The following is a 20319-nucleotide window of genomic DNA, read 5'->3' as shown; positions in this document are numbered from 1 at the left end:
GACAGCACCTCTGACACTTCCCCTTCTTGTACAAAGCCCCCCAGGGAGCTCAGTATCATTACAGCCATGAGCCCTCCAGCAAAACGTATCTTGTGGGAGAAGGGAAATAAAGAGTCCAACGGGCACAGAGTGGAATCCAGATGATAAAAGCAGTGCAAACATCCGATTGCAGGTCAGGCCTATGTCTGCTCATTCGGCATCAGTACAAGCAAATCAACAGCACAAAAACCAAAGGTGTGGAAATAAACGGGGCAGAAAACACAGACTTAAAATCAAATTTATTTAGAGGAAAAAAATGACTTTACAAGAGGTTGATGCCGATAACTAAAAAGGAAGATAAATAAGAGCTTGTTACAAAACCTAATGGTTTCTGGCAAGTTACAGAAAAACTGAAGAATTTTACAGTCAATAACCTGCTCACTTTGTACATAATTACAAATTAACATACAGCAATTAGGGTTTACCCTCTTCTTTAAAAATTCTTTTTCTTTTTCAACTTTTTTTCAACTTTTTTTTTTTTTTAACAGGTTCAACGTGAAAATGCAAAGCATTTTTATTTATTTTTTTAAGAAACAAACCAAAAGCAGAGGTATATCGGGTTACTGTAATACACCTCCTCAACGCTCTGGGAATTACTCAAGTGCATTCCATATTAGTACAAAATAAACTCCAGGCTAAACTTTAACCATAGGCAAGCTGAACTGGACATGGGTTTCATGGGGTTTGGTTTTGAGACAGTGTTTAATATCAATAAAGAAAGTAGTAAAATACTTTAGAACATGGAAAGGATGGATACCTATAGGCAGCTTAAATACATACCAAGCTCGTAGCTGTATGCGAAGCAGTGATTGTTATCCTGTTCCCCCCCACCCCCCCAAGCAACGGAAGCTGGATATATTTGGGCAAAGCATCAGTGTCAGTGAAATGTGTGTGGAAAGGAAGGGCACCCAGCCCTGAGGATGCAGCTGGGAAGGGAGCTGGCATCACGCTTCCCATGGCTGAAGAGCACGAGGTGTACGGGATTAAAAGCCAGTTCAGCTCACCTATCTTTAAAGCTTAGCTGGGTCACCGGATCAAGAATCATTGCTTGCTGCCCCTTCTGACAAATGAAGCAAGAGTTATGAGCAGCAGGGAGGTTTCCTTATTTAAAAGGGTGCCTTAAATTATGTTAAATTCCCAAACCTGGCCAGCAGGCAGAATCATTTCCAGAGTTCTGGTTAACAAGGAATGTTTTGTGGGATTTTAGAGGATTCTCTCTTGTGGCCCCTGCCCAGTCCTCCCCTGCCCCGTGCCACACATATCCTAGACGTTTTCCTTGGGATTTGGCACCTGGTGAACCTATTCTGACTTGGTGGCTTTTGGGAGGACTGGATTTGTGTGTTTCCTCAACAGCTTTGAGATAGCCTAGTGCCTCAAGAAGGTGCAAAGATGATCGGACTCCATGGATGCTCTTGCCTTCGAAAGGCAGTACAGATTTGCACAAGCTAATGGCATTACTGTGCTTCTCAGCAGTGGTCAAACTCCAAGTGTGAAGAGTCCACCCTCAGGAGTGGTGAGAGCTCCTGCCCCAGAGACGGTACCTGGGAGGTCCCCAATGGCCTGGACAGTGCATGGAAACAGTGCATGGAAAGGGCCTCACTTCACTTGGTCACATCCCACCACATCTCCTTTGCTTTGGGTTTCTCCACGGAGAAGGAGGTGGAGGGCAAACCACTGGTGGGACTGCTTCCCTACCAGCAGCAGTACTCGCTGTGAGGATGGTTGATGGTGATACCAGCATGGGCTCTCCCAGGGGATGTACCTGAGCCTTCAGAAGCCAGTTCTCTGGTCCTGCCACTCACCCTCTCTGCACTGGGAGTGCAGTCAGATTCACACCCATTCTGGTCTAAAACTAATACAAAAAGCTTGGCCCTTCCTCCTCTCCTGGGGTAAAGCCAAATCAAACCAGGAATATGCCTACTTGGAGCTCAGATTTTGCTGGGGATGCAGACGGGGGAGCAATGGCAAAGCTGATTGTCTCCACATAACCAAAATAACAAGGGACAAGACCAGTTCCATTTAAAGTGCTTTATGGCATCAAACTGACATCAAGTTACATGTTGAGATGATCACTTCATTTAAAAGAAGGTAAGGCCAACCCCATACAACTCCATCGAATCTTACACCATTTGCTACAGCTCTACTCTCTATCTCTGAGGTATTTTGGGACCCCCAGGTAATACTGACCACTTCTGCACTTCATCTGAGCCTGTGCTCCCAGCAACCTGGTCACTGAAACCCTTCTGCTGGGCTGTGAAGACGACCAGGCAAAGAAATGTCCAAGAAAAGAGAGTCTGATTTTTCCCCTCCATGAAGCACCAGCACAGAAAGCTCCGAGACCCCTCTCAGGGTTCTCTTCTCCCTCCAACAACATGGCATTGCACAGACATATTCAAGCTTGCCCTGTGTCCCAGGAACCCAAAGCGAATCAGGGTGGTTTGGGCGCTCCAAATGGGATAAAAGGACTGGCTCTGGGAACTAGATACAGCATCAGGCTGGGCTGAAGCAACAACACTTTCAACAGTTGCAGGATGGATGCCAGGCATGGAACTGGAGTAAAATACAATTTTAAGGCCAGGAAGAGGAAAGACTTTGGTGCTGTCAAGCTGGACCCTGCAGCAGACAGCCTGCAGGGATCAGAGTGGGAATCCGACTCTGGAAACCTCTGCCAAACCTTTCCAAAGAAAATCTGAGAGGGGGAAAAATAAAAGGCTGAAGAGATAAAAATGAGCCCTTCCTTTCCTAAAGGTGAAAGAAGGAGGAAGCAGTGTGGGAGTAAAGGCTTCATTCCAAAAAAGTCAATCATACAGTAACATACATCCTCCAGGGACAAAGGTCTGTCCACCAGAATTTAAGACACAAACAGCTTTGATATGCAGTATTTCTGGTCAGTGTATTTCTGACTCACACCTCTGCTTGCTCTGACAAGGAAGCACAGGGACCTTAGCATATCACACTTAGGGCACTGAATGACCTTTTTGATTTGCACAGATCAGGAGAGATAACTCAAAAGCCAGGCAGACGGATCCCTGTTGCCCTGAATCCTTCTGATGCCCTTCTCAAAGCCATGGGACATTTCCGTGTTGTGAATTCAAGATGAGTTGGGACTGGGGAGAAGACAGAGGGATAAAAAGGAAAGCTCATACTAGCAAAGGCTGTTACAGACTGAGGGGAACTCCAAAAAGCACCGGGGACCTGATCTGTGTTTGCACAGCAGTAATGAGCCATGCACTGCTTTGGTTTCCAAAGATTCCAGCTTGGCACAGTCCTTTTTGCAGGTGTATAAATAGCAGGGCAGATGTTCTGAAATTGGTGGTTCTCTTATGAAAAGGTAACACTGCAACACCAGCACTTGCCTCCTTTAGCTCTCTTCAGGTTCAGAAGAGCTGCCTGTATCTCACTGGAGAAGCGGCCGGACCCTCACATCACTGTGAGATGCTCTATGTTTCGCTTCTTCCTTTGCCTCTAAGAGGGATGAAAAAGCCTAAATAAAATACTTAAAGAAACTAACTAATAGGAGGAGTCTTGCCCGAAGTCATTGCTTTATCCAGGCTTTTCAGCCCCCAAAATGCTCTGCCTTAAAGAAAGCTCTCAGATGAAATTGTGTAACTCTGGGCATGACACTGGCTGCAAAGCAGCACTGCCCAAACCCTGGTCTTGTAGGAGCCAGAGATAAGAACATTTGGTTTACCAAGCTCTTGGTAAGAAAACAAAAAACCAAGGGGGAAATGAAGAAGAAACCAAAATAAACCATCCCTCAAACCCCCAGACAAAAGCCAAAGTCAAAAGAAATAAAAAAATAAAGCCAAGTAAACTTCTTTTTAAAAAAGAACTCTTTCAAATAAACAGAAAGATAAATATTTCTGCAAGCCCTGCTTGCAAGTAAGAACAAGCACCAAATAATAGTTAAAAAAAGCAAAATAAAAATAAATCTCAAACCTTTTTCCTTTCTTCCTTTTGTTCTTCTTTAAATCTTAACGTTTTAGAGAGCTTCAAAAGCAAGCAGGCAGTTTAGGATTCCTGCACTGACCAAGACAGACCAGTCTAAGCATCCACCTCACTGATACTCATCAGCACCAAGCTCTGAACACTGCTGTGGGCTGAGCTTGTGAGAAGCCAGAGAGCAAACTGAAATCAAACAATAGTGCAAAGAGAGAAATACTGTTGTTTTTTTAAAGAGGAACTGGTAGGAAAGGAAATGCACTTAAAAGCTTCAAACTCTGAGCAAACCCTTGAGCTATTCTGAAGCTGATAGCATCTCATAACCATTTACAAGTTCGCTGGGGTAACCCCCCTGAGAGGGTCTGGAAGAACAACGACTTTGGAAGAGAGTCTGGCTCACTACACTCCTCTTCCCCCGCTGAACACATCCCTGTATCCAAGAGCTGAACAAACTCCTCACAGTCAGCACAGCAAAAGCCGCCCTTGGATCTTCCCCTTCTGCCGATGGCAACACTCTCAGGCTTTTGGTGGAAATGGAGCTGCCATGCTGGACCTTTGGACTTATCCCACAGTGGTTTTGTCCATGAGAATAGATTTTTCTCCCTAGAAATGGTTAATAAGTGCACGGTGTTGTACAGGCATAGGAATGAGGGGCTGCCTCGTTGGAGTTCACTCTCAGCACTCAGGCCCCTGACCTGTGATGTCTCACTGAAGCGCTCTGAAATTGCTGCTGTCTCACTCTGCCGGAGAAACGAGCATGAGAAGCTGACAAAATCCAGAGAAACAGAAGCCCAACAGTAACACAAAAAGGGGCAGGAAAAATACAAGTAACAGAACAAAGGTCCCTAAAAACAGATTTGCAGCCATCTCTCCAGCAAGTCATCAGGCTCATAATGAACGGATGTCAAATGCAACTGAAGAACTACATCCCGGCAAGAAAAAACCCCTTGGGGATGGGAAGGAATGACCTGGAGCTCAAAGGGATTGCATAAAAAAAGATGTTGCTTAGAGTTGTTCCCACTTGAGCACTGTCTGCTCTGGCTCCCTGGGGTTGCCTTACAAGCCTACCAAATTGCTCTTTTCTGCAGTGTTTTAAATACACCCAAAGCCATTCTGCTTGATTCTGGAAACAGTCTGACATTTAAATCCCTTTGCTCCATGGAAATCTTTTGGAATAGCTTGAAATTTGATTTTTTTTTCCCTCTGAAGTTTTGCTGTTACTGCTTCCTGGTGTAAAGTACCTTTCTGAAACCAAACAGTCCCTATACCATGAGCACAAAAGAGGTGTGCAAGTCAATGACATTACAACAGGAGCAGTAAGGGCAAGATATTTAATATCTACATGCTTCCTGAAAGTCCTCAGGTATCATCTATCCCCATGGGCCAAGCTAAGCTTGGCTGTACAGACTGTAAGCATATCCCAGTGGATACATAGATACATATATGTATATATACAGTATATCTATATATGCCAGTGTATACGCACCATTTGCAGAGTCCCAATCTTTTGCTAAATGCTTGGTTTTGGTTATGTTCCCTGGAAAAGGGGAATTTGAAGGCACAGACCCCTTAAGGCTATGTTCTCTCACCTTTTAGCAGTAAGAAGAGACAGAAAACATCTATCCCAATCCATTGAACCCGAGGTTTACACAGAGAGATGGTACTATTTGCCATGCAGTCAGCCTCTTAGGTGAGAATTCACCCAAAAACCACAGGAGAGAGGCCCTTTCCCACCACTGAACAGACTTTGTAACGTGTTATATATAAAACCTCCAGATGCTCGTCAGATGCAGGCACCAGCACCGTGCTGTGGAGCAGGCAGGGAGATGTACCAATGCTGAGAGTGACCAATGGAACCATCCGTGCTCAGCAGAAGATCTCCTCACCCTCTGGAGGTGCTTCTGACGAGTGAGAATCTGCAGCACAAAAGAACAAGTGGGAATCACTATGGGAATACAGCAGGCAGAGAGGGACTCCACATGCACAGAAACCCCGCTGGCTGCCAAATCCACTGGGCACCTTAAAAAGATGTCCAGTTCCCTGATGAGCTACCATGAAATAACATCTCATAACTGGTATCTTCCCTGTGCACAAGTTAGAAAGCAGTGAGTTACTACAGAGATTAAGCTGAGGGCCTGAGATTTCACTTCATGTGGGTCAGAGGTTTGAGGTGCAGAACTAAGTCCTAAGGGGATGCAAAACTACCATCTCTGTCTCTTCAGATCAAGAGACAAGACAGACTGGCTTGAGAGGAAGGGAGAGGCCACCAGAAAGGCTGCAGATATCACTTCCAAACTACAACAGAGTTAAAGCAGACAGTAACACATCAGGGAGTGCAACGGCCAGGAGCATCCCAGCAGCAGCTCATGAAAGCCCATACACTGAAGTGGGACATTTTCCTCCACAAAGCAGGGCAAGCTGAAAAATAAAGGGAGAATTCAGCCCATGGAGGCTGCTTGGATGGTACAGGAAAGGAGCAAGGAGCAGAGTGTGTCCCTCTGACAACCTCAGGGGCTGCAGAACAGAGGAAAGCCCACACAAGACCGCTTCAAGCCAGGACTCCACTCATCACAGCTGATGATCTTCCATCCCTGTGTTACCATCTACATCCAAGGTTTCATGGCTTCCACAAGTTCAATGGCTGAAGCAAAATGCCAGCTCAGCAACCCTCGAAACACACGTCTGACCTCCCCTGACACTCACCAGACTGTTGGGAGCGATGTCCCCGGCCCTTTTTCTTCTTTTCCTTCTTGTCCTTTGGTTTGGCTAAACTGAAGAGGCGAGTAGGCATCTGGGGCTGTTCCTCAGCTGCCTTGTTAGTCTGGTTTGTTGTGCTAAGCAAATGGAAAGTGCTTTTCTCTTTGTGTGTCCTTGAAAGACTGTTCCTTTTAGGGGAAACAGACAGTTCTGCATCAAAGTGCCCTTGTTTAGGAAGGGAAGGGCTCTTCTGCTTGGAGGACTCATCGATGCTGGACTGGGAGGAGACTCTTGCAAGTTTCTCATGTAGATTTGAAACCTATAAAGGAAAGGTGTTTCATTAGGGCATGAAAGAGGCTAGCAGAGAAACTAGATAGGAAAGGTGTGTCCCAGACCACTCAGAAACAGGTTATTCTTGTGAGCATCCACCCCATTCACCAGCAAAAAAGTGGTCTCCGTCCATGCAAAGCAAAGAGAGGAGCCCTCTCAGTTGAAGTCAAAGATACGAAGCATATAAAGAGTAACGCTCCAGTTATCTTTTGCTCCTACATGTACTGTGCTATGTATCAACAAGCCAAGGGCAAATATTCTCTAAGATCTCAATACCAAGACTCACCCTGCACCGTTTGTGCACACAGACGGTGGCAGGAGGCCAAGGAGGAGCGTGCCTCTCCAGGAGGGGAACGCCAGCACGCAGCACTGGAGCGGCATGTGTCAAAGGAAGCCTTCCCAAGCAAAACATGAAAGCAAAACAGTTTTCCTGCCTGCTATTTTTTTTCCCCTAACGGCTGTCTCAGGATGTAATTGAGCCCCAACATTCAAAGAGAAGATCAAAACAACAGCTCAACAAAGCCTCACCAAACCCTCTATTAATAGCTCTGAAGATACCTGCCTCAAAAAGGTGCTTCCTTCTCCTAATCCCCCTCGCAGCTATTTTACCTCTCGGCCTCTCCAACAGCATCCATGCCCCTTGCATATCTATGTGTGCTCGATGCTGGAACAGCTTCACTGTGTGCTCAGAAAACAACTGGCCTGATCAGGAATGAGGGTGGGAGGGAGCAAGCCCTCCTCTGATGATTTGCTTTTCAGAGCTCACTGCTGAGCTCCGCAATTAATCCATTCAGGCACCCAAAATCATTTCCATCCCACAAGCCAACATTTATAAACTAATTCTGCTACAGCTGTAAGCAAATTACATCGAGAATTAGCGAGTTACAAACAAACAAATGATCAACAACAGGCTTAAGGATCAAATTCAACCTATGTTTTGCCTACGGATGCTTGCTCTCCTCAGTCAGACACAGGTCTAAGAAGGATGAACCCCAGCTTGCAGAAAACTGCAGACAAGATCTGTGGGCAGCCAGGTACTAGAAGCCTCTTGCAGCAGAGCTGAGAACCGTTGCTCGCTCAGGTGCCCAGCCTCTTTAGGACACAGACAACGCCTACTTCTTTGCTAGGTATCAAGAATACTTCTGGAGATGGATGTAAGTGTGCAAACAGGCTTCTCCTGCAGTTAAAAGCCTCACAAGTGGCTTTTGTGGCAGCTGGAGGGTGCAGTTAACTCACAATGCTCAGGCTGAGAAGGACGTCTCATCTACCTGACTGCTCCAGAGAGCTCAGCCCTCATGGGATGAAGGCCAATGTCAAAGGCAGTATCGACCTTCTAGGCACTGGATTGCCTGCGGCATCTTCTCTGCAAGCCAACCACCTCTGCTCTGCCATCCACCAAAAAACAGCACAGAAAAGTGAGCAGAGCTCAGGCTGTTTTAAGCACCTACTGCTCAGGACAGGCCAGGCATCCTGAATACACCATGTTGCATCAACAGTGGCAGCTCTGGAGATGCAAGAAATGCAGCCCTGCACATCATATGCAAGTGAAGAGCCAGTTTTAACACCTGGCCTGGCATGTCTAGGACTGGGCTGGTGCATGTCTATCCCTGCTGGCATGCCATTGGCTTAGGAACTACTTGGGAGCTCCCAGCAGGGAATGGATGGTTCCCCAGCAGCCTGGCCATTGGCATCATTTACCTGGTTGTGGTCCGACTCCTGCCGCATTTGAGCTAACCGCTCCACATCCTGCTTGAACTGCACCTTCTCCCTCTCCAGCTGCTTCTGTGCCGTGCGAAGCCTCTCCAGGTCAAGCTGGTAGGAGGCCTTCTTCACCTGCAGTTCCTCTCGCTCCCGCTCAAGATCCTGCCACCCTCTCTGGACCTGCTCCTCTCGCTGGGCCAAATGAGCCTCCTGCTCTGCCAGCTCCTTCTCCCGAACTTCCCACTCCTTCTCTCTCCTCCGCCTCTCCTCCTGGTGCTGCGTCTGCTGCTTCTTCAAGTTGGCCAACTCCTGGCGCTGCTTCTCCAGGTTGCGCTGCTTCTCCTGCTCCAGCAGTGAGGTTGGCCGGAAGAAGCTTCGGGTCAGAGCCCTCTCACTCAAAGCCAGCTTCTGGTCCTCGATGTAGGTGTCCTGCTGCAGCACAACACCCTAGGAGAGAGGGGACACAAATCACTGCAGCACCCTCTCCACAGAAAGAGGTTCCATCCCTGGAAACCTCAGGGTGCTACATCAAACCCCTTTTTCTCCACACAGGCAGCAGCTCATTCCTATGACCTGCTGGCAATGCTGGCCGTGGAGCATTCAGCTGCACAGGGATGTGACAGGCAAAGGGGAAGGGGAGATGGAGGTGAAGCACGATGGGCAGTTTGGGCATACAGCACGCAGAAGCAGGGTGAATGGCTAAGCCTACCTGCAAAGCACTGAGCAGCTTATGGAGGCTGGTAATGGTTTGGAGAACCTGCTGCGAGAAAACAAAAGCATTGCTATTAGATCTCACTGGGTGCCAGGGTACGCATAAAGCCTACTACTTTTCTACCATGGCCCACTGGTGAGTCTGACAAGTACAGCCACCCCTCTACACCTTCCGTTTTCTCACTGTTCACCTGCAATGACTGCATCATGCTCCAGTACGCGAATACATCCCTTGGACATCTCTAAGAGGTGCCTGACATCATCTTCCTCACTTTCCTAGCCATAAGTGCAGCAGGGTAGAAAACATCTGCAGAAGCACTGAACAGCACAGACACCTTGGGAACTCTGGGGCTCTTTCTGCAAACCATTTCCCACAGCATCAGCTTGCTCGGGAACAAGCAGAGCAATTGGGATGAAACCCAGCAGTTTGCTTAAAAATTCCCGGGAAAGAACTTCAAGAGGCTAAAAAAGATACCTTAAAATGAATACGGACTATTTGTATTCTCCCACTCTTGGCTGACCCAAACAAGTCCCCCTGTCATTAAACAGAAAAACTGCAATACAGCAGGCACACAAGTGTAGCAGGTGTGCTCATGGAGGCTCTCTGAAAACACAGGTAAATGTGAACACATCATGCATCAACACAGAGCAAGCTACTTCAAAGTGATGCCCTATCCCTGGCTAAAAATTTCCCTGAATCTCTCCTATTCTACAATTACTTTTAAGAAGAAGAAAACCCACTGCAGTATTTGCAATAGTGGTGTGATAGCCAGCACTGAGAACTGCTTCTCATTGTGCCATTAATGCTAATTGGGAGTTATGAATGTGTATCAAAGGGAGAATAGAAATCTAATTGCCCCATTCACTGCACCTGCAACAAAATTAAACTCCCTCTGTCTGCAGATGCACAATAAATACAGCCCTGTGCATCCTAGTGGTAATTAACCCTTGCTGCCTATAATCAGCAGATATCATCCTGCTGGCAAGCAGATGACAATCAGTGAATTCCCTGTCTGAACATCCAAGGTTAAACAAATAAATGACACAGTGGGTTTAACTTAATGTATTTAAAAGTCTACATGCGCTTCCGCAAATGAAATGTGTTTCTTCTACATTATAACCTATTGAGACAAATTCACTTGCCACTTAAATGAAGGAAACAGCGGAGCAACGGAATCAATTCTTACCTCGTTATTCCTTTTCAACATGAACATCAGATTAGCATTTCCACCCTACAAAAAGATCGCAGATTTAATATGAGGACAATGAGAAATCACAGCAAATGTGTTCTGAAGCTGAACTAATGACAGACCCACTAACAGCCCTGCGCCCATCTTCCACTCTTGAGAATTCATTGCATGTTTTTTAGGCAAGTTAAAATCATATCTAATAAAATGTTAATTAGGGATTATTTTCTAGTTATATGATGCATCAATCCACAGCAAGAATAGGTGCAAGGTTATAGTTGACCTTAGCATTTCAATAACGATGCATAATTAAACACATGCTTCAGCTGATCTGCAGACAGATGGCAGATAACCTGTGCCACAAAGGAATACAACTGATTTGCAATGATCTTCAAGTCAGGATTTTAGCTATAGCAAAGTAGTTTTGGCTGCATACTTCCAGTTTTGTTTTATTTTGACTTATTAGGATACATCTAATTGTCAGGAAAATCAGGCTTTTCCAAGACTCTCTTCAAATCTGAACTCAGTGGCAGCAGGCAGATAAACTGAGGGATACCTTCTTTAAAATGCTGTCTGACTCTGTTCTCCGAAGGTCCTGAGCATCCTCGCTTTCATCTTTCGCTCCACCTAAAGGAAGAAGCCAGCATTGCCACAGGTTATTCAACATTTTAAGCCATATGAACTTGCTAATGTTGGGGAAATTCAATACAGGAAACTTAGATGTTTCACAAAAGGGGGCACAGAGCTTCTGACACCTTTAACTAAATGCATTTGCTCCCTACATATATGGAACATGTCAGCACCACCAGAAATAGTGGCTGTGAATTCAGATAAGGACTGACTTTGGTTTCAGACAATGTGCTGATACATTCAGCACACTCATTCATCAGTGCTTTGTCCAGCCCCTGTGCTGCTGCCTGCTACCAAAGAATACTTGCTGAGAAGACATGAGGCAGAGTAAGAGCAGATGGAGAACAGCAACAGTATCATATCAGGGTATATTATTGCAGGTATAGTTTCAATGCCTCTCTTGTGCAAGTGCAATTTACTGGGTCAGATACTGCTGTGCAATACCCTTGTGTAATTTTATGCTAATTTATCCTTAACCTCAGTTACCTTCAACCTGTATCTATCAAGGGATATCTGTACCTCTGACTTCCCTGGATGGATAGTATCGGTGCTTCTGAGCAGGACTGAACCGACCTATGAGGCCAGGAGGGCTGCAACCCTCCATCCGCACTGCCCTTCTGCTCATGGGCAGTGAAGGAGTCATCACACAGCTCTTGGTCCTCAAGCTCTTTCCAAGACTCTTGCACTTCCCTTACCAGCTGAGATGTGGAAAACCCACACCTGCAGTGGTAACCTCCCAGCTGTCACTCATGTAATGATAAACAACTTTACATACAGCTGCATCTGCAGCAATGTGAAGGACAATGCATCTAGTGTAAAGGCCCTCTCCTCCCACCCCCCACCCCCCAGGCAGGCTTTGCTATTAAAGGCTGACCCTCAAGTCCTCCTAACAGACCTTCTCTCCTGCGCCACGTCCTGGGACCTTCCACCTCTCTGCAGGAGGAAGCACCTCCCTTCTGCTTTGCTGGAGGGGAGAACGAAGGGGAGTCAGGTTATAAGCCTTGCCCAAGGTTGTGAACAGAAGATCTGAGATCAAAGCCAGGTTTCACACCTCCTGCCCTCCAGCTGAACAAACAGACCCTGCATATTTTCCCCAAATTCTCCCAAGACCCTACAACTATTGAATTGCAGTCTAATCCAAAAGAGGACATTTCTATAGAAAAAATAGAGCTGGATAGCCTGAGGTTGTCCCATTCATCACTGCTACACAGGGAGGCAGAACCCTAAACAACCCCCTACAGTGTGAATCTATTTGTCATTATGATGACAAGGCCTGTGGAGGGCTTTGCAGCTTTCCAATAGAGCTGGGAAAACCTCTACATACTTCTCATGTCTGACTGTCTGGAGCTAACACTGCTCCTTTAATGCAGAAGGTCAGACGAGGTCCAACAATCCCAATGTTGAGACAGACACTAGCGCAGCAAAACTGGCTGGACTGGGAGTGTGAGAGAGACCACAGAGAAAGGAATTTGAGGACAGGGAAGTTTCTGGTGAGTAGGGCAAAGAAAGAGAGCACTGGGAAGCAGCCAACTGTGCAGCTGAAATAAATATTCACACGTTTCTTTGGGATAGACTTAATTGCAGGAGTAACACATGCAGTTGTATGCACAGAGAACAGAGCCAGGGGAGCAGGTGCTTGGTTCAGCAGTATCCTCATCCGTTCACAAACAACAGCACCAGGCTCCTGCTGGAAAATAACTGAAGAAGAACAGAGCTGCAGATACAACCATAATAACATGATAAAACTGTTAAGAAGACAAATGCTTTCATGTGGAATGTAAGTAAAGGAGTAAGGATGATTTAGAGAGTGCATGGAAAAAGAGGAGTAAGGAGTTCAGATGTTTAATGATCACGTAGCCACAGGTTCTCAGCACCATCAATTCCACCTGTACCTAAGCATTTTTTTTGTTTTAATCTGTTATTTAATTGATCAACTATTATTGGAGACGACTTTGGAAACCCAAATCACCAGCTGCTGGAATCCTTCTGAAGCAATAGGACATGATGACATGTAGTATTAACAAATGCTGATGTGCACACATGTAACTACTCACACTTGGAAGCATTCATCTGATGACTGTCAAATCCTCCAAATGTTTCTGCCCTTCTAGGGAGAGAGATGGGGCCAACTCCTCCTTCTTGTTCCATGGCAGTGCTGCTGACCTGCTGTCCGAGGGCAGTGCCCAGGCTCCTGTTCACCAGGTCTTGCAGCAGTTCAACTGATAAAAAGCAACAATATCTCTGTTAAAGACCACTTTGGGCTTCTAAGCTATTTTCATCTGAGCTTAGATCAGAAATTCACATGCTTCGCTGTACTAAGAAACCATGTTTCTATGACAATGCTATGAACAGTATGTATTCTCCTTGCAAAATCTCAGTCTGTTTCATCATTAACTCCACTACGAACCTCTGCACAGGCTTACACCTTCCTCTCTTCCTCTAGGCAATCCTGGCGTGCTCTGACAACATAGTTTAATAATTTTTAGCCTCGCCAAAAAACACACCTTAGTCAAAAGACTGACTTACTCCTTGCAGATACCACAAGCACGGTGGTACCTGTGTCTCATCAAGGTGCGATAGCTGGAGCCCCGCTCTCACACCTTGCTGAGCCTGAAGCATAGGAAAGCCTGACTAAATTTCAGTCAAGGATAAACCCTGCTCTGCTCCGGATCCCAGTGCAGATTCAACGCATGGCTGTTCTCTGCGCTAATTTCTTTCCTGCCCTCTTTCAGCAGCCATCAATATCTGCTTCCTTTCCTGATCCTCATTACTTTGTACCTGAGACAAAGCTGTGAGTAGCAATATCTCCTAATCTATGCTTTGTTTCTGATAAAGAGAAGATTTGCCCTCCAAAACAGGTGGTTGAGGACGGATGGCTTCACTGAATGCGGGTCCACTGGTTAGTGTAATGAACGTGTCATCCTCACTTGCTCACCTTCATTTATTGCGGTTTTCATGATGGCCTCTCCTTTTGGTGCCTCTTCTGTGTTGGCTCTGAAGAGCAGCCTGGAGCCTGGCATGTCCTCCTGCACAGAACTGTCTGCCATGTCCCGGAAGATCTTGGCCTTCTCCTCCAGCAAGAGGAGGATCTGCTTATCCTTCTGCTGAAGTTGTTCTGTGGGGGTGAACAGAAAACAGAGATGAAGAAAATGAAAGCTTTGGCAAGAAAACTGAGCGATACCCGAGATACTGGCCCCATCTAGTGGAAGCTCAGGAACCATACAACCATGCCTTGGGCAGGCTGCACAGCAACAGCACCCACCAGGCTCAGAAGGTAATACGAGCAAGGTAAGGTGCAAGCAAGGATTTCAGTTCTTTGCTGGATGCTGGATTCTCCCTCGTTTGAAAAAAGCCATAGCTCAACCACAAATTCCAACATAACAATTCCTGTAAAGGTTTCAGAACCACTCCCCAGCTCTGTTCCAGGCAGGATTTTACCTTTCAGTCCTCTCACTTTTGCATCTGACACCTTCTTTTCAAAGTCAGACTCACAAGGGACTCCTTCATCTTCATCTTTATCCCTGGACAACAGACATAGCTCAATTACTACCAGGACATGACCATGTGCATCACCTGCCTTGCAAGAATAGCTTCATAGCTTACATGGTGTTCATTGTGTCTTGAATGATCTGTATCCAGCCGTTACGCTCCTCTTTGGAGCTGGCGTGGACTTCCACCATTTCAGGATCTTTCACACCCATACTGATGAGGAACAAACCCTTCTCTTCATGAGCCACTTCTCGTACAATCAGCTTCTTCAGAGAGATCACAGTGGATTTCTGGTCCTTCAGAGGGAAAGAAACAGGTGAGGAGGGTGAACAGTGCCAGCTCCCACATGCAAACTAGCATTGAGAATAACCAATAGCCATATTACTGCCTCTGAGGTTGTAAACGTCTTCTGAACCTATTAGCTAATTAACAAAATAAATCATTTTAATGGGATCCAAAGAACAGGGAAGGGTTTGCTTTCCTCCAGTAGTTCTGTAGGAAAAGCAATTCCACCTTGTTCCATTTCAACGAGGAATTAATTTAAATTTGACCCTGTGGTTTTGCAAACTCTCCCATGTTTTGCTCTAACTCCAGCAGACCTTTGATCTCATCTCCTGCCCACACTCTGTCATTAATATCAGAGCTCCTTAGACTTAGCGCAGCTTGCTAGCGCCTGCTTCACAGGCATTATCTTCATGATCTCTCCCTAGGATGGAGTAACATCTTGTTTTAAAATCCCACAAAACGCCTGCTGTTCTCAGAAGCTCAGAGCTGACTCCGGATGGAGAAGACTTGTGTGTAAGATGACGTTCATTGTGTGCTCTGGTCTGTGCAACCAGTCTGCTTGGCTGAAAGGACCTTTTGCTGTTGTGTCATCTGCAGATGAGTCAGCTCCTTTGTGCCTTTTACAGGATGCTGTGGCTGGGGTGAGCTGGTGGCTGCTCACTAGCGAGACTTGTGTGTACATCAGCACCTCCCCACAGGGCACTGAGTCTGTGCTGATCATTGGTGGAAGTGCAATAACAACTCATCAGCTTTCAAAATGTTCGCGGAGTGGAAAGGTCACAAGGCTTAGCCAGTCTAGACCATGCCTGCAAGGTACAGCCCCAACAGAGTCAATTAGGTGCTAGGCTTTCTTTAGCAGGTCAGTATGCCTAGCCCTTTGATGAGGCCTCTCTTCAAAAGCTAATGGTTTTGGTCTTATGCCTTACAAATCTATCCCTTTGACATTTATTTTCAAGCTGTTCTGCTGAATTTACAACAGTGGCATTTCAGCACCCCACCCCCGTAGCAGCTCACAATATATTCCTTCTGCTAAGATTAATTTTTACAATGTTTGTATTATCCCATTGCTCCCTCCTACCCCAATCACTGCTTCAATTTGCACAAACTGAAAAGAAGTGAGTGTATCAAGTGACAAGCAGGTTTTCAAGGCCAATTATCAGCTGTGCCACAGCACTGCAGAAAGGAGAGAGTGGGCATGAAGACATGTTTTCCCATTAAAAAGACTGCAGTTTATTCAGCAAATGAAATGTTATAGGCAAGAAAATTAAGTCGTTTAGCAGGCTATAGCTTGTTCACTGCACAACATACATCAAGGGTCTCTAACATGGAAAACGAAGGGAGACTAAAGGTTGAAGCCTTACCAGTGAGGCAAAGACGTACTTCTGGTCCTTCTCCTGAAGGAATACGAGCATGTCAGAGAGGAGAACAGCCTGGACTTCTGCAAAAGAAAGAGCACACCAGTGCAGTATAACCATGCAAAGCAGATTTCTTGTAATAAAACCAGTGCTTGGGAGGGATAGGGCTGCTTTTGCAAAGCCTGGAAGCAGGGTCAACCTCCCAGTTAGAAAGAGGAGCACAGGCAGCTCCTGGAGATGCCAGGTTAGCTCTGAGCCGACTATGGGTTAAGCAGAACACAACAGCACACAGGAAACCTGTGGGATCTTCTCTCATCTGTCAGAGCAGGGGTGCTCCTCTCCAGCCACGTGATTTCTAACAGCTAGGACATCAGCCTAACAGCAAAAGCCAGAGACACTTACTAAATAGAAGCCCTCTTTTCTCAAACAATCAGTACTTTAGCCCTTGAGCAGAATATCTGCACAGGGAGTTCTGGGTTTTATGGCTCTCCTGATGAGTGGTTTGTGGAGTGTAAATTATCATACAATAACAACATTTGTCAGCTGCAGCTTCTTTCCCAGGATATACTGACTTGAGGAGGCACCACTAATTCTGCTCACAGACAAACACAATGCTCGCTGGCTCCAAGGGGAGCTGACAGAGCCTGCATGAGATGCAAGACCTGGCTTTGTTTCATGGGAGAAGGAAGCAAACATGAAGCCAACAGAGGGTTTTGAATCAGAATACAGCGTTTTCCCAGAGTACATGTACAGCTTTCCAAGTCTCTTGATGACATATCATAAAGTTACACGGCAACTGCCAAGTATATTCATTACCAGAATGAAGCCCCCATGGATCCAAAGGGAAAAGGTCAGTGACCTGCTACACCACTTAGATACACACAAGTCCACAGGGCCAGATGGGATCCACCCAAGGGTACTGAGGGAGCCATCAAGTGCTTACCAAGCCACTTTCCATCATTCATCATCAGTCCTGGCTAACCAGAGAGGTCCCAGTTGACTGGAAGTGAGCTACAGGGACCCCCATCTACAAGATGGGCTGGAAGGAGGATCCAAGGAACTGCAGGCCTGTCAATAACTTCCTCAGTGGCAGGAAAGGTTATGGAGCAGATCACGTTGAGTGCCATGACCCGCCATGTACAGGACAAGATGATCAGGCCCAGTCAGCATACTGAAAGGCAGGTCCTGCGTGACTGATGTGATCTCTTTCTATGACAATGTGATCTACTCAGTAGATGAGGCAAAGGCTGTGGATGTTGTCTACCTAGAGTTTAGTAAAGCTTTTGATACCATTTCCCACAGCATTCTCCTGGAGAAACTGGCTGCTCATGGCACTGAAGTCACCATCTCTGGAGGTATTTAGAAGACGGGCAGATGTGGCACCGAGTGACACGGCTTAGTGGTAGACTTGGCAGTAGTAGGTTAACACTTGGACTTGACTATCTTAAAGTGTCTTCCAACCTAAACGGCTCTATGAGTCTATTCTCTAACGCCCCACCCAGAGCCCTCAGTACAAAGAGGTTTTATGTAATGTACTTTGGAAATCTTGTGACAGAGAGGAAGCAAACCAGAAAGTTAAACCATCCTGTGAGTAACTCCTTCCATTTTGTTTTGGGAAGACAGGATCTGTTCCAAATAAAAGAAACACCAAACTTTAACTAAAGCTGCAAAATGAACTCAAAGCTCTGGGACATTTGCTAAAGTCGACATTTGCCTATGCTTCTCTATTGCCTGCGCACTTTGCAAGAGGGGAAATGCTAAAACCCTCTTAGAAAAGTTCTTGATATGCTTTTTTTGTGCTCCATTTCAAATCCTGCAAGATAGCCTGAACGTATGAAGTAGCTGCTCTCTCCCTGGGCTCTGCAGCTTGTCTGCAGCCCCTGCTTTTACTGGGAGCTTGCACTGCAGACAGAGGTATATTTATGCATTTCTATGACTTAAGAAATGCAAATAAAACCTGTACTTCTCACAAGATTTCACAACAGCAGAACTTGCTTCATCCACCATCCAAAGCTAGTAATACTCTCGGGGGCCTAGAAACCATCTGTAAACTTCCTGTTTCCATAACCTCAAAGTAAATCATACCCAATGTGGAATTTCATGTTATCACTGCTTCACTGCTCAGCAGCACCAGGCTACCAGTTCCCATTCATGCCCAAGTACCGTAGTTTAATCAGCTTAATCAGCTGGAATGAAAGAAGAAAAGATCAGCCTTCCTACCAAGCCTGAGACACAGCCCTATCTGCCCTTATTGCTCTTCGTACCAAGCCTGAGACACAGCCCTGTCTGCTCTTACTCCTACTGTGGTCCCTGCTGAAGGCTTCCTTGGGAGACTGAGTGTTTAATTCAATAGAGAACTGCAGTGCTCAGCAAAGCACAGCACCTTAGAAAACCTATTTCCACCTGATAACAAATGACAAGTAATTCAACAAAACACTGACCTAACAACAGACAGCTGCAGGGACACCTCTCCCCAACAGTTTGCATCAGCAGCTCAAGAGGTTCAAGAGCAACAGATGCCTGGGACACATCTCTGCACCTCCAGTGAAACTGGGATGGTGATGCTGAGCCTGGGCAGCCCTACTGCAGACCTCAGAGGAAAGGAAACACTGTGTGGGCAGGGCCACCGGGAAGCTGAGGTTGGGTTTCAGATGCAGCAAGCACACTTCCTGGAACCAGTCACTGCATATGTGCATGGTGGCATGGAGATCTGAGTCAGTGGGTAACTACAGCCCCATCACGTTCTCCTGGCCCAAAGGATCCCTCAGCAACTCTGCTCCTTAGCTGACGCACTGAGGTGTCAATGCAAACCAAGACTTCAGTAGGCATACAGTCACCAGAAGGAAAAGCAGCTATCTATCATCCCAGAAACAACACGAGGAATCAAAAATGCTGCGATGGGAAGTGAGTGAACAGCAGGGGGAAAGTTGCTATCAAAATCTCTCAAAGCAGAAGAATAAAGGCTAGAGACACCAATCTGAGCACTAATCCCACATCCACAGAGGGTGAGCTGTATCCTCTCTTGGCTGAAGGCAGGTTAGTCTTACCTTTTAACCGACCAGCTGCATTTTTTAGTGAAACAGGCCCATCTCGGATGAGCTTCCGATGCCTCAAGTCCTCTCTTGCAAACATCTGGCCACTCTTCATCCTCATGATGGACTTGCTATCCGTCCGGCTGTAAATCTCACCAAGACGCATCTTCTTTTCATAATTGCTGACTTTGCTGTTGACTGCAGCAATCACATCTTTAACGAGGTTTAATGATTGAGTCAAGTCTTCATGTTCCACTTCGTTTTCTTTGAACAACAAAAAGAAACACCTCAATTTCAATTCATCCCTGTGGACTCTTTAACTTCCCAGTTTTCCTTTCTTCTTTCTCTCTATCCCAAATTCTCACATAATAACTTGTTAATACTTTCATGAAATAGCCTAATTCTTCCCCCTTAAGGGAAGTTTCATAAAACCTTTCACATATAGGGTTGGGAGCTATTCCAGTATACTTTGTATATGAGATGGTACAGATGAAATGCATAGATTAACCACACATTTTTGCCATTACCAAACAAGTAAGCTGAGAGACTTCGGAGTCTAAGCATGTTGCTTCATAATTCGCTACGGACAGACTTAAAACAACTAAATCAAGGCACCTGAATAACTAATCTTAAATGGAGATACAAAATTGAGTTATCATCTTACAGCAGTATAAGACAATAATGACCAGATTAGTCGGTCTATTCCAAGTAAATCTGCTTCAGCTGAAAAGGATCCAAGAGATTTACACTGAAGGAATAAATACATGCTTAGAATAGAGGAACTGCTTCCTACCTTTGGTGTACTGCAGTATCCTTTGTAAAAGGACTGGGTACTTTGTGATTCTCTGTGTTACCAACAGGATACATTCAGAGATCCCAAGACGCCTCATTAGGGAGCTGTTCATTTTTTTCTATGGAACA

At 45.9% G+C, this 20319-nt stretch overlaps 1 protein-coding gene across 10 annotated transcripts in view; it reads right to left on the bottom strand.

The window, feature by feature from the left end:
- Positions 1-261: 261 nt before the first annotated feature.
- The window catches only part of AKAP13 (A-kinase anchoring protein 13), a 212980-nt gene continuing 192922 nt past the window's right edge, over positions 262-20319 (bottom strand). For 9 of the 10 annotated variants that reach the window (XM_065688843.1, XM_065688844.1, XM_065688842.1 and 6 more), the window contains 13 exons: positions 20192-20309; positions 19414-19662; positions 16373-16449; positions 14841-15022; positions 14676-14758; positions 14173-14352; positions 13292-13456; positions 11164-11234; positions 10608-10652; positions 9419-9469; positions 8707-9156; positions 6685-6997; positions 262-5897 (listed from right to left, as the gene is read on the bottom strand). In XM_065688843.1, the coding sequence (XP_065544915.1) occupies positions 5848-5897; positions 6685-6997; positions 8707-9156; positions 9419-9469; positions 10608-10652; positions 11164-11234; positions 13292-13456; positions 14173-14352; positions 14676-14758; positions 14841-15022; positions 16373-16449; positions 19414-19662; positions 20192-20309 (2034 nt within the window). In that variant the 3' untranslated portion in view covers positions 262-5847. The remainder of the gene's footprint in view (positions 5898-6684; positions 6998-8706; positions 9157-9418; positions 9470-10607; positions 10653-11163; positions 11235-13291; positions 13457-14172; positions 14353-14675; positions 14759-14840; positions 15023-16372; positions 16450-19413; positions 19663-20191; positions 20310-20319) is intronic. The other variant, XM_065688848.1, reaches the window with a different exon arrangement.

The sequence above is a fragment of the Lathamus discolor genome, chromosome 8 (assembly GCF_037157495.1).
Source record: "Lathamus discolor isolate bLatDis1 chromosome 8, bLatDis1.hap1, whole genome shotgun sequence".
Lineage (NCBI taxonomy): Eukaryota > Metazoa > Chordata > Aves > Psittaciformes > Psittacidae > Lathamus > Lathamus discolor.
Note: the sequence above shows the minus strand (reverse complement) of the source record. Positions and strands in the feature narration are given on the sequence as shown.